Source organism: Lepidochelys kempii, chromosome 5 (genome assembly GCF_965140285.1).
Source record: "Lepidochelys kempii isolate rLepKem1 chromosome 5, rLepKem1.hap1, whole genome shotgun sequence".
Taxonomy (NCBI): domain Eukaryota; kingdom Metazoa; phylum Chordata; order Testudines; family Cheloniidae; genus Lepidochelys; species Lepidochelys kempii.
This window is the reverse complement of record NC_136384.1, coordinates 39,960,588-39,975,792: the sequence shown is the minus strand read 5'-3', so window position 1 is coordinate 39,975,792 and position 15,205 is coordinate 39,960,588. Positions and strand designations below refer to the sequence as shown.

The following is a 15,205-nucleotide window of genomic DNA, read 5'->3' as shown; positions in this document are numbered from 1 at the left end:
AACCCTACCCCAAGCATGGGGGCACTAGGACTTTTCAAATTTATTTCTGGTGCCCTCAATCATGAGCAGAGCAACATATCTTTTCCTTAGCTTCATACTCAGAAATGGCTGCAATATTTTAGCTGAAGTTTTCCAGAAAAATGCATGCAGAAACACAACCCAGCATAGAAGACTTTACCATTTGGGCCAAAATTTAACAAAGTTATAATCAAATGAAAACAGAGTATTATAATGGAAAGTGTCGGTCAACCTTAACAAGTGATAATAGCCCCACCTATAATACATGTTCCTTTTATTTTTAATCTATACATAATTGGAACCTCTAACTTTGATTCAGATAGATGGCCTTCCTCCCCTAATAAGGCAGAAAGAGCCATTGCCTACTATACAGTAACAGCGGTTCTCCAAGAAGTTGTTTGTGTGGATTTCCACTCTCCTACATGAGGCTCATATATACCTAGAGACTGGATTCTTTTAAAGAGCAGTGTACACTGAGGCCCTCTGTCCACAGTGTGCCCTGTGCCTCCTCATGCTCCCTGTGAGGACAGAAAGGACCCTTCCCTCAGTTCTCCGATAATTTGGAGTCTATGGTAGCCAAGACTCTGAAAGCAGGACAGAGGGTGGACATACTGGACAATATTTTTCATGCCATATTAAAAGAGGGCAATAAGGAGCTCATTCAAATTGGAAGGGTTCACAAATGCCTTGTCTTCAGGCCCCCAGCAGGCTCCAGATAAAGAGATGTAACTGTCTGTCTACACTATTATCAAGACAAGGATAAAATACCGAGGGAGAGATCTGAACGATTGACGATTGTTAATCAGCTGATACAAATTTTCGAAGAGCCCTTACAAAGTGAAGAGTGACCAGGTGACCACAATTCTTAGACAGAACTATATAAGATACAAATGGGGGTTCCCATTTAGGCAGTCATTTAAACAGAAGGACAGATCCAAAACAAAGTAAACAGGTACTTATAGACATGGGAATAGGTGAATCAGCTCAAGAACAATCTGAATGGGATCAAAGGCATTGGTCCTAGAAGTCAAAAAGAAATCACTGGGAATCGGTCAGATCAAAGAGTCTGGGCAGCTCAAAGATGCATCATCAAGACAAAAGGACAGACATGAGAGCAGAAGAAATAGTCCAGATGCAGAAGAACAAGATTAGTATATGGTCTAATCATAGAATGTAGGGCTAGGGGGACCCCAAAAAGTCATCAATACCAGCCCCCAGCACTGAGGCAGGACCAAGTAAACCTACACCATCCCTGACAAGTGTTTGTCCCACCTGTTCTTAAAAATCACCAATGATGGGAATTCCAGAGCTTAACTACACTTTTCCTGGTATCTAACCTAAATCTCCCTTGCTGCAGCTTAAGCCCCTTACTTATTGTCATACCTTAGGCGGAAAACAATTGATCACCGTCCTCTTTGTAACAGCCCTTAACATATTTGAAGACATATCAGGTCCCCACTGAGTCTTTTTTCCCCTCAAGATTAAACATGCTCAGTTTTTTAAATCTTTTCTCACAGGTCAGGTTTTCTAAACCTTTTATCATTTTTGTTGCTCTCCTTTGGACTCTCTCCAATTTTTTGGCATCTTTCCTAAAGTGTGGTATCCAGAATTAGACAGTACTCCAGCTGAGGCCTCACCAATGCCAAACACAGCAGAACAATTACCTCCTGTGTTTTATGTATAACAGTCTTGTTAATACACTCCAGAATATTAGTCTTTATCACAACTGCATCACATTATTGACTCATATTCAGTTTGTGATCTACTATAACCCCCACATCCTTTTTAGCAGCACTACCAACTCACCAGTTATTCCCCATTTTGTAGATGTACATTTGATTTCTCCTGTCCTAAGTGCAGTACTCTGCACTTATCTTTATTGAATTGCATCTTGTTGTTTTCAGACCAATTCTCCAATACAATAAATAATGAATATTATATCCATGTGGTTATGACAAAGGGATATAGCAAAATGGAAGCTGGGCTATACAGCACTCAGGATATTTTACTCTATATGGACACAGTATACTGAATGGATATAACATAGTTAATTTAATGTTGTGATTTATATTCTAAACAAGGTTAATAACAAAGTAGCAGAGACCCAGAACTCTCCTACTGAAATAAATTTGACTTTAGAGTTAAACACAAACATCCCAAAATTTATATTAATTGGAGAAGGTTCATGGTGGAAATTTTTAAGAATAAGAGAATTCAAATATGATGTAATCATCTCATAATACCCAATGCTATTCATATATGTCCCCCCGCAGGTATTTTTTACGCCACAGAAAATAGATTCTGCTGGCGAGGGGCTACAATTACACCTTTTACCCACCAGGGGCTGCTGTGGCGCCAGAACAGAAGCAGCTGGCTCTCGCGCTGGAGCAGCCAGCCACACAGAGGCAGGGAGCAGAGGCTGCATTCCTCACAGTGCCCTACCGCGGGGCCAGGTGAGGCGGCATGGGATATGGGGGGGACGTACAGAATGGGACACATGGGGCTGCTGGGGATAGGGGGGTAACAGACTGAGGTTCAGAAGAGCTAGTGGGGGGACAGACTAGGGTGGGGGAACAGGAGTTAATGGGGTGACAGCATTGAGCCAGGAGCTGAATGGTATTGGGAGTGCAGGGACACTTTGGGGGGGGGGTGCAGGGTGACATAGGGACAGGGGGAGGAGAGAGGCTGAGTGGGGTTCCAGGAGCACATGGGGATGGGGGAAAAGAGAGTAAAGAGACACATGGGGACGGGGGAGGGGGTGGCTGAGTGGGGGTGCAGGGACCCATGAAGACGGGGTGCAGGAACACATGGGGACGGGACTGCAGGGGTGGCTGAGTGGGGGTGCAGGGACACATGGGGATGGGGGCAAAGGGGTGCAGGCTCACATGGAGACAAGAGCAGATATTTTCGACTGAATGGAAGTGGCTAGGGGGTCAGACAGGGTCTGCATGGGGGAGGCTCCCCAACTCCCTAACAATCTCCCCCGCCGCCCCACAAAAAAAGAAAATCTGTTCCATACTTCTCCCACCCATACCCAACAACCCTCCAGGTTCACTCCCAAGCTCCTTCCCAGCAATTACTTCCCTCTCCCTCAGCTCCTCCATTAACCCAAAGTGCCCCAAGCCTTTGCACTACTTCTGAAGTGTGCAGGAAATATGTTTCTGTATTGTAATTCAAATGAATTATTACTCAAAGTTTTGTATTAATATACTAGTAAGGAATCTATTTGTCAAAAAGCATTTCCTGAATCTTTTTTGTTGTCTGTGTTGTTACAGACATATTTGTTGACAGATAATTTGAAATAAATTACCAAAATAATTGAAACTGGTGTGATATTGTGTTAATAAGGTATGCAGAATTTTAAAATATTGTGTGCAGAATTTTTAATTTTTTAGCACAGAATTCCCTCAGGAGTAGACTGTATACATAAGACATTCAGGAGGAGGAGTCTGAAGCTACACTTCCAGGCCTCAGAATTCATTCTCATCATGAAGAGGGAAGTGCAAAGGACAATACTAGGCAGCAGACGTGGGAAAGTGTAGCAATGGAGGCAACCCAATACAGGAAAAATATGTGTTTAAGATACCTTTTTGCCACAGCTATCTGTGATTTTCTAAATCGTTTTAACACCACAAAAACTTCCATTAAAATACTCCTGGGGGAATGCTGCGCTACTGCGTGTGTGCATAATTACTGAGACCCGCATATTTTTATTTTTTTGTGCAGAAAAAAGCTTCTGCCGAATTGTTGCTGCAGTTCCACATTTTTCCCAACAGATGGCGCTGTGGTGTAAGAACTGCAGCAGCTCCCAGCAGGAAATAACTTCTGCAGTTCCTCCTTTTATCCACCTGACAGCGCAGTGGCACAGAACAAAGCAGCAGATCCCCACCAGCAAGGAAAGAGAAAGAGTCTGCCTTCTTCGCCAAAGGCCAGGTCAGGAGACGGGCTATGGGGAGATAGCAGCTCATAAGGGCTAATGGAAGAGGACAGACTGGGGCTGAATGGAAGTGGAGGCACAAGGCTGCAGGGGGTAGGGAGATGCGGGGACACATGGTGATGGGGGAGGGGTGCAGAGCTACACAGGGAGAGGGGATGGCTGGGTGAGGGCAGAGACACATGAGAACGGGGGGGGGGGTGCGGGTGCAGAGACACATAGGGCCAGGGGAGTGGTTGGGTGGGGGTACAGAGACACATGGAGACAGGGGGAGGAGGTACAGGGACAGGGGAGTGACTGGCTGGGGGCACAGAGACACATGGGGAGGGGGTACAGAGCCACATGGGGGAGGGGTGCAGGGCCAAATGGGGATGGGGGGAGTGGGTGTCTGAGTGGGGGTGAAGGGACACATGCGGCCAGGGCGTGCAAGGACACATGGGGGTGCAGGAACACACAGGGACAGGGAAGATGTGCCTGACTGAATGGGAGAGGCTCAGGGTCAGCCAGGCTCTGAATGGGGGAAGCTCCCTAACAACCCCTCCGTGCCCCCCCAAAAAACCTGTTCCATATTTTTCCCACCCATACCCAACAACCCTCCAAGTTCACACCCAGGCTCCTTCCGAGCAATTTACTTCCCTCTTCCTCAGCTCCTCCATTACCGATGACTCCTCCAATCCTTTGCACTGCTTCTGAGGGGTGCAGGAAATACGGTTCTGTGTTGTAGCTTATATGAATTATTACTCAGAGTTCTGTATTAATATGCCTAGTAAGGAATCTATTTGTGAAAGTATATTTCCTGAATCTCTTTTGTTGTCTGTATTGTTACAGACATACTTGCTGACATGTATTTTGAAATAAATAACCCAAAATAATTGAAACTGGTGTGATTATATTGTGTTATTTTGACAAATAAAATATGCAGAATTTTTAATGTTTTGGCGCAGAAGTAATTAAAAGATTAACTTTAAAGACAGTATCTTGGAGAAGGTAATTGTTGGTACAAGAGAGCTGTTGGGGAATTAAACAATGTCAACTTTATGCCAGGAGACAAAAGAGATACATGGGCATCTTTAAGAAGCTTCTGATTTTGCAATGCACAAAAATACATCAGATCCCTAACCAAAGAAGTGCAATGTACTCTGGCTGCATTATTGTCAAATGAAACAGTTCTTTTATCATTGCTGATCTTTTTCATCAAACGAAAAATATTCTGTTGAAAATGTGCTTTATCATCAATGGGTCCAATGTGTTGTGCAAAGAGATAAAACCCCCCTTAAGTTTATAAGTTTTAGAAACAATAGAAAACATTCAATGAAAAAAAATTGTAAAAAGGAGATCACCATAGTTTAAAATTACTGCTATTGAAACATTTTAATTAAATATTCTTGTCTTATAGAATAAAAACAGGGCTAACTCAACTTCTATTTTTCCATACACAGGGGATGAAAAACTATAGAAATGGACCAATTTCTATCACAAGGGTGTGAGGAGTGGGGAATTGTTGAGTGTAAGTATCACCTTCCTCACCCTCAATTCCAACCAGATTTCCACAAGTTTAAGGCTCTGCAGTTTCAGGGAGTGTGGCCAGACAAGAGAGGCAGAGCGAGAAGACTGTTATTCAGCACTTATTATCTCACTTATTCCCCTTCAAATCTGCAGAGATTTCCTCAGGTAACATAGTGCTGACCCTCTCTAAGACCTTCCACAAATTGATCCCCTTATAACGGTGGGGAGGGGAAGTTTGGGACTGCTGTCATAATGGTTCCTGAAGAACCTTACTGCTATTTTGGGAGAGGGAAAGTGGAAACATTAGGAGTAATGCAGAGTCTTCTGGGCCTCCAAGCAAACATTCCAGCCCTCCTCAAATATAGTAAGATCTGTGGGAAAGCCCTGCGGATATCATGACAGCACCTGGTTTGAAGGGCCATGCTCAACCAGCACTCCACAAGAGGCAAACCACACACACGGGATGGGATGATTCCAAGGAAATTGCAAGATGAAATTTACTTTCCCCATCCTCCTCCTTTCCATGCAGATGTTATGATTTGGCCCACAGTCATATTTTACTATAATAGTCTGACATATGGCAATTGATTTGCCTCCTGTTTTTAATAAGAGTATTTTTATGCAGACATTTAAATACTACATCAACTCTTCTAAAAAAAACCAAACATGTGGAAGTTTAGAGCACTACATTCCCCTCTCTTTGTGATTAAGATATGACTCACTAAAGCAAAAGACAAGTACCTAGTCACTGAAGACCTAACTACATTAAAAACTTGACTTGTCACAGATGGCATGTTACTAGCAACAAGTACTCCTGAACCAGTGTTGAAAATAGTTTATTTGCTACCACTGATAGGAGAAAACCATTCTCAGACTATTACAGAAGCAAGATTAAGACTTACAGTATATACTTGTTCATAAGCCAAATTTTTTTAGTAAAAAAGGGAAGGACCAGAGAAGAGGGTCAGCTTATGAACGGTTATAGAGAGGGAGAGGTGGGACACAGCCCCTCTCCACAACAAAGGGAGCAAGGAGAGGCAGCACAGCCAGCAGAGCCAGAAGGGAAGAGGCGGGGCCTCTCTGCTTCTGGCCATGCTGCTCTCCCCACAACCTCCGAAGCAGCTGCAGCTCCGGGACCCGCCTGCCGGAGCACACTGCCGCCATGCCGCCCGGCCCCGCCCGCCGGAGCATGCTGCGGCCAGGCCAGAGACATCCTCCCCTGGCCCTCCCCAGATAATGTGGGAAGGGATGGGATGGGGAGAGTGTGGGGGCCCCGGACTAGGGATGGGGAAATGTGGGAGGTGGTCACAGGGGCTACTCCCCTGACTCCCAGCTTCTCCCCCCCCCAAAAAATTTCCCCACCAGTTGCTGTCCCAGCCCATCAGGGTAAGCAGCTGGTGCAAGACACTTTGTTTACTTAGGTTTACCTCCATACCTGCGGACGCTCGAGGTAAACAAATCATCTCGGCCCGCCAGCAGCTTATCTTGATGGCCTGAGAGCCAAAGTTTGCTGACCCCTTAATTACAGGGTCGGCTTATGAATGGGTCATAAAAATTTTCCATTTTTACTTATCCATCATGGCGGGGGAGGGGGGTTGGCTTATTAACTAACCAGCTTATGATCGAATATACATGGTACTTCCTCCAAGTATAAATAAGTGTCCTGCCCACCTCTTCAAAACTTAACCATATATAGTGGAACATGTAATGAATAGCACTTTTCACTCCAGCTTACCAACAAGACTGAATAAAAACCCGGCTGTATCTCCCACTGCTTCAACTGTTCCTCAGCTGGTTTCAGCACAGCACTATCTTGACTGGTGGCTTGGGTCAAGACCTGCAGAACAACAGTGCTGGCACTATTGAGATCCATGAAAATCTGATAAGGATATTTAAAAAGGAAAAAACATTAATGTACAGATTAATGAAAGATGCTGAACACTACACTCCCAATCCAGCAAAGCACCTAAGCATACATTTGGTTTTAATCAACTTATAGGATCAAGCCCTTACAAAAAAAAAATGTACATAGTGTTCTATGGCACGCAACACAATAGTATTTAAACACTTGAATATATAAATGAATTTATCCTCGTGCCACCTATGCAAAGCAGAGTACTGCTCCCCATTTTACAGATGGGAAGCCAAGTCACAGGGTAATTAAGTGACTTGTTTAAGGAAATCTGGGGCACCATGACAGAACCCGAATTTACTGAATCCCAATTTAGCGCCTTATCCACAGAACTATTTTCTCTCTCTAATGCCAATTTTTCCACATTAGTAGCATGCAGCCCATCCTCTCCTAAAATGCTAAGAGAAAACTGGATGTGAGCAATTGTTAAGATACCAGAAAGAATATAAGTTTAGCAGCTTTTAACTTTCAGTGGTGCCTACTGACAAAAGAAAAATATAAACATTCATACTGTGATAAGTTAAGGATATAGTTTATCCTTTTTTCCCTGGAATGGTACAAGTATTAGGAGTAATGCTGTTTATTGCTTTCGTCTGGTAGCAGAGGATACAACTTTGGACATAAATTAGCCAAAGTTCTTCCAGTGTCTTCACTTTTATGACAGCCCTTCTGAGCGCATATAGGCTTCATAAGTTTCAGCAGGAGAACAAGCCCATAATCTATGATTGCAAGTTTTCTCCATATCCAGAGCCTTACAAAAACAGTCAGGGTTTCTTGGAGGCGTTTTTTATTAGTTAACTTTCTGCAAAGCGCAACAGGATCACAGCAATACTGTAAGTAGCTTTAACTTTCACAACAGGCAGGGCACCGCCTGGGATGATATGAAAGTGTCAGATGAGTGAAAATTAAATATTAGCTCTTTTGCCTATTCTGAATAAAATGTTGCTTTGTTAAAAGTAACTGATCCATTTCCAATAGTTAATTTACACAATCTATTTAAGCATTTTATATCTATTTAAATTAAGAGGCTAGATTGTAGAGCTTCAAAACTAGAGACAAAAAGATATAGAACTTTCTAGGCATATTTGCACTCATTAGGCATCCATGTTAATGCACATAAACCAAATTCATCTGAACAGGGAATGCTAATTACTTACTTTGCCACAAAATATAAATTTGTTCTCATATTTCTTTCCCTTTTAAATGTGAATTTATAATGACCTTGCTGTCCGATTAAAAGAAGCAAATGTTACATTAACTACTTGTGGGGGAATTCTGCAGCAAAAAATTAAAAATTCTGCACATGATATAAAATTCTGCATATTTTGTCAAAATAACGCAATATAATCACTCTGGTTTCAATTATTTCAGGAATTTATTTAAACTACAGAACAATTGATGGAGAATGGGAGTAGGGAACATTGGAGGAAATCCCCAAACACCCGTGCCTAACAGTAATGCAACTAGGTTTGACCCTTTATTTCTAGTTATTAGTCAACAAATATATCCAGCCATATGCTCAGTGTTACATCATAGACAACTGAAGAGCAAGCGAGGGCTGGGGAATCAAACTCACAAGTTAAATTGGCTACTGACCATCTCCAGAAAGGTCAGTAGCAAACAGTTTCAGGAGCACATTCTGATAGGAATTTTTTTCAGTCCAAAAATTTAGACCAGTTCTAATCACTAAAGCACCATAAGCATTTATAAGACCATACTGTCCTTACACCACTCTGGCAATGTAAAGGAGCCTTAAAACTTTTACACCTGTTTTATACTCCTGGGGGAATTCACAGAGAATGGGAACAATTCACTAAGCAGGCAGGCTGCTACATTTTGCTCTGTCTTAGGGGACATTGCCTGTCCACACCTACCTTCTCAGAAACATCCCAAAGCCTGCCCCTCCATACCCACACCAAGCATGCTGCAATAGCGAGCGAAAGGGACAGAGGGGGGTCTCTCTTTCACACACAGGACTGCAAAGCACTCCTCCCTCCCGGGTAGTTATTTACATCTCTACTGGCTGCTCCGAGTGCCCAAACCAACCTGCTTGCGCTGCCAGGGAGAGATGCATGACCACTCTTGCAGCTTACCTTTGCTTCCCCGCCAGAAGTCATTCTCCTGCATGGAAGCAAAGAAATCTGCAAGGGACATGAATTCTGTGCATGCACAGTGATGCAGAATTCCCCCAGGAGTAATTAACATGATTGCAGAAATACTGTTTTGTCAATTTAAAAAGGAAAACAACCTAGGAATAATTATAAATAAAATTAGATAGGACATAAAGCTGTTGTTCTAAGTCTGTACTAAACAAACATTTCAAGATACAGATGCAAATTAGCAGAAAATATTTTTTTTATTTCATGCACCTAAATTATAGAAAATAATTCAGTCAGTCATTTGAAAAATAAAACAAAGCACAAGTTTCCTCTAAAACCTGAAACAGATACTATTTGCATACCACAGTGATAAGCACATGAAAGAGTCTTAAAGGTGAACAAGAAAGGTTACATCCAAAATTTTCCTTTCTGCTTCTTAATGGTTCCTAAACAAAGCACAAAATATTTTTTGTTCTTTGTTCACGCTCACCCCAGAAAAACACCAGACAATTTTTGGTTGTTCCACTCCCTCTGAAGCTTTTTGCAGTTAATATCAACAATGCTTCTTTAGTACAGAGAAAAACTGAATACAGGTTTCAAATAATTCAATGAACATGCACCTCCCTGTTTACAATCTTATCTCTTGGACTGTGGTAGGGTAGAGGAACAAGCAATGAAAAATGGCTTAAATAATACCTGTCCTGAGAGAGTATGCCTGACTTTTGTTAATCAGGTTCACAAAGCAGGGATATTGTTCAGACAACAGCAGTGGTCAAGTGTGCTTTTTTTGATGAGGCTGGCAAGAAATTTACAACTTTTTCTTTTGGACACAGCTTTTACCACATTCATCCATAACTTTGTTGCATCTAGTTTGACTTACTGCAAGGTTCTCTACTTGGAGCTACATCTGAAAACCACACTAAAATTTTATCTACCACAGAATGCAGCTGCCTTTACTTAGCAGCGTTTCCCACAGGCAGCATATATGAACAGCGCTCAGCACTGCTCTGCACTAAATTCCAGTACATTTATACATGAATTTGAAAGTGTTTTATTTATAAAACTCTTTATTGTTTGGATCTTGTATATCTTAGATGCAGCACCTCCTCATGTTTTACCCCATCAGTTGAACAACTTGAGTGATCAAAATGTAAGGATCTAGATACATTGGTGGAGGGCCCAAGATGTGGAACTTGATCCTCCCCTTTGTCAAACAGATAATTTTGCATATCTATTTATGACGGCTCACTCCGAGATGAGAAGTTTGACTGGGTGGTGAGAAGGGTTTTAGTGCTGATATTAGATCATGCAGATTTTCTATTTTTTAGTATATGAGGACAACATACATATTCTTGGATAGGCCCTTTACAACTGAAAGAAATTAAGTTTAATAATTACGTTATGTTCTACACTGACAAAATTACTTCCTTTTTAAAAATTATTCAATCAAATTATTATGCAAAGCATAATATTAAATAGGCAATCAACTTAACGAGTACTTCTAAAAACTTATCTGCTAAGTGTTGCATAACTGCCAGTAATATTACATAATTGAAAGATTAGAGACAATCTATTTCTCTCTTTTACAATTTAACAGTACACAGTTGATAACACTTTGTGTATAGTTAGTTTCCCTTGTGCGTGTCTTTCATACAGTAGGAGGAAAAAAACATTTTTGAATTATAGGAAAATTATAATAAAGCCACAAAAATTGGCAGAGGCAAGGGTAGTAGCAAATTATTTTTTAACTTTTTAAAAACTAACTAGATTTCAAGTTTAAGATTTCCTTTTAAAAACTAACCTATCTTTAAGAGGAAATTGATCCTTTAAAAGTTGGACAATTTAACTAGTTTAGAACATGAATTAGTTAGAATTTTAGTTAACAGATTATATTAATTGTACAAATAAATTGGGTACAGCTACAGTACTGGCAAGGAAATTGATATAAAGAAATAAATCAAAGGATTACTTCAGCAAAAGCATGTAAATCTTGCATTGCCTGGATCCTAAAGAACCCAATATAACAACTCATTCATAGCCAGAAATCTCAATTTGTGATAAAATAGTATGTTATATTGCCACCAAGTGGTAACAATTCATTCAATCTCTTTCCAAACCCTTAAAATTATATAGTTTGTAACCTAAATCTAGCATTTAAACAGTGTTGCTATTTTATATTTAGGCTTGGCAGAATTCAATTTTTTTTCAATTTTGACAATTAAGTATTTTTATTTTTACGGTTGTAAGAAGTTATGGGGTTGTGTAGGGTTAGGGTAGCACAGACAGTGGGGCTGCAAGAGGTTCCCAGTACTGACAACAGGGCTGCAGGGGGCTCCCCACATGGTAAAGGGGTCCAAGATACCTTTCCACAAGGTGTGGGGGAGGTTGTAGTCCTGGCCCAGCAGAACAGAGACCCTCAATCACAGCTATAAGGAGGACAAGCACCTGAGCATGGGGTAGGCCACCCTGATGCTGAACAGTTCCTGCTGAGCAAGTGGAGTCATGATAGCAGAGCTGCAAAGCTGCAGGGCCAGTGACACCAGACATCTACAGCACAAGGTGCAAGGAAGGCTGCAGTATTGGTGGGGCAGAACAGAGGCCGGCCAGGACTGCCAGGAATAGCTCCTGCCCAGGGTCAGAGCCAATCAGCAGCATGGTGGCCTCCCCTCTGACTAGGGTCTCATCCTCCTCCAGGTCATAGCTGGGAGGGACCACAGCCTTCCCCTCTCCTCCTGCATGCAGGAATCGGGGTCATCAGCTCTGTGACAGCACAGGAAGCTCTCTGCAGCTCAGAGTCATGGCCCTGCTCACTAACTCCCAGGACTTTCCCTGCTACCACAGGGCCGATGCCATCCAATCCCTGCAAGTGCTGATGCGGGCAGGGAGGCTGCACTCACATCAACTGTTATCAACGGATTTTTTTCATCTGTTTCAGTATCTCCGCTGATAATTGATGTTTACCAACATCTATCACTTTAAACTGAATCCTGCCAAGCCTATTTTTATTTAAAATCAAGTCACACCTATCTGAATTATTTCCCTGTCTCACTTCTGAAACAGGAATGGAGAATGCCAAACATTCTGCAGCAGATCTTTCTGCTCTGGAATTTAATATTATTGCAACAATTCTTCCCAGCATTTGCACACATATAGATAAAGAGCTTACCAAAAGCCAGAATGCTGTGCAATATGTAGCTTTGTTGTATCATTTTATGGGAAAGAAAATGTCATGGATTAAGAAAACATGTATAATGTCAGCACCCAGAATGTGTTCAAGAAACACCAATGACAACAGCACTTCTTTTAAGAGAAACAGAGGCAGATGGTGTTTGCATCGAAAGAATTCATTTTTCCAAAAGACCAAAAAATCTTCTGAAAAGGCATGTCATCAAAAACAAAGACTTTTCCAGAATGTAAGATTATACTTTCCCCATAATACACTTGGTAATAAAAGAGAAATACAGAATGCACAGAACTGTTGCTTAATAGAAGATTACATATGAACTATTCCATAATGCACCAGCAAGTTCAATTATATGAGTTATAATTTCTTCAGAACACAGGCTATAGTTTTGCTAATTATTTTACCATTATCCCTTTTACAAGCTTCCATTTTTAGAATGATCCAAACACTATCCAGATATTAGATTGGCATGGTAACACTTCTATTATTAAGGGGGGTTAAGTTTCGCACTTAAAGCTGGAATTCAAGCTCTTTGTTTTGTAACGCAACACTGTGTACGTTCCCTGAGCTTAGAGCACAGAATCTGAGAGTACATCATGAATTTTCTGGAGATTTTTCAGCAAAATCTGTTACTCAGTTTGTGAACTAAAATTAATTTAAAATGGGCCCTTCAAGAATTTTCTCTCCATTGTGTGATCTGACTCTGTAGCCCTTTTGCTAACAAATGGCTGGTTTGTTATTCACATTTTCCATATAATTAAGACTTATCTACCAACTTTGAATGTACATTTGAGGAACTTAAATTTACTTAATTACAGTCTATTAACTGTCTTTTCCTACCTTTCCCAATATAGTCACAATCTTCCCTTACTCAAAATGGCTACTATTTCCCATAACTTAGAATAGAACCAGAAATATCCCCATCCTCAGTAAATTTCTTCACTGTGTGAATTAAGCCAATTATTAAATATATATATATATGGAAAAACAGGAATTCTACCATGTGAAGCCATAAGGGCCCCTCCTAGATCTTCCTCTATGTGGATCACCATTAAAGTAGGAATCAACAAACTCTTTGGGAGTGGGTTAAGCAACTATTTACTAAACATCAGAAAAGTGCTAGAAATCAGGACTCCTAGGTTCTTCTCCCAGTTCTAGGATGGAGCATGTAGTCAAGCACAAATATTTGTCAGATTCTATAAGAGAGGCAGTGTGGCTGAGTAGATAAGACTGGTCTATGCTACATTACATATCTGGGTTCCATTTCCAGCTCTGAATACCATGTTACGTTACCATGTTATGAGACACCTCTCAACTATACCCTAATGCCCACACAGCACATTTCCGCTGACATTGTCAAACTTCCTCATACTCACAAAGAACATCACTCTGCTTCTGTTTGATAAGAATACATACTATACATTAATCTCCTCAGAGCAAAACACAAAACCTTAATTTAAAATGTCAAGCATCTTCCATGAGCACAAAACATACTTCACTCTTGGTACTTGTCAACCCAGAATAATTTGCAATTAAGGTTTTGCATTATCCCCAATTTAATTCCTTTTAAACAAAACTTTTGTTTATGGAATTAGTCCACATAACCTAGACAACATTAAAAGTGGGACAGCAGGGGAAATACATAACCTTATTTCTGTGGCTAACACGCAGTCAACCTACATTTCTTTACAGTGGACTGCACTTCCACTTACATCCTCCAGACTGGAACATGCAGTGTCCTCAAAGGACATTGCTAATGGTATTTCAAATATCAGCCAGTAAATAGCCTTTAGTGTCATGGAAATTTACCAGCCCAGATAACAAAATCTTCTCACCAACTCTGACAATAACAATAATTAAAACACTAATATTATTGTACTTTTCATCAAGTAAGTGGGCAAACAGAATGTGGCATGGACTGAAGAATGCTCCAGAGCAATGCTTTTTCGATTCTCCACAATAAAAGCTAAGGCACTACAAGTACAACCATGTCTAATAACCAGCTTATGATTTACTTAAATTACAACAAACACTAGTTGAGTTATGTCCACATAGAAGGGTCCCCCGCACACACACACACACACAATAACCAAGTGCCTTTCAGGTTTCTGCATTCATATATAAAAACATAATTAGGAGACACAGTATTGGCACATTCTGGGAAACCTGGATAAGCAATCCCATAGATTCTTAGCAAGGACAGAGTGCACAGAGGTTATTATATCTTAGGTAGCTACTTATTTACTGATTTCTTTTATTTCAGAACTATTCATAAAAATATCTGTCATAATTTCAGTACCTCTATTTAGTGAGCGGCGCTAATCTCTCCTTTAGTAGGAATGCCATTTTACTCATGGTTCCTGGTTTGGTCCCCAGGACTTCCCATCTGATCATATGATGTGAGACCAAAACTCCTTTTCCCAAAAGAAAGCACTGAACATGTTGTTGTACCTCCTATTTTTAAAATAACCTCAAATATGTCTAAAGCCCAAAATCAATTACTATGAAGTGGGTGCGTAACTGGCTAAAAAATCATAGCAAAAAAGTAGCTT

General features: G+C 41.0%; 1 protein-coding gene across 4 annotated transcripts in view; it reads right to left on the bottom strand.

Moving 5' to 3' along the window:
- Positions 1 to 15,205, bottom strand: part of IPO11 (importin 11) — a 295,012-nt gene that overhangs the window by 278,001 nt on the left and 1,806 nt on the right. For all 4 annotated transcript variants that reach the window (XR_012158885.2, XM_073344033.2, XM_073344034.2 and 1 more), the window contains exon 3: positions 7,194 to 7,337. Coding sequence is in view for 3 of the 4 variants with exons in the window: in XM_073344033.2 (XP_073200134.1) it covers positions 7,194 to 7,331 (138 nt within the window). In the remaining variant the exon portion in view is untranslated. The remainder of the gene's footprint in view (positions 1 to 7,193; positions 7,338 to 15,205) is intronic.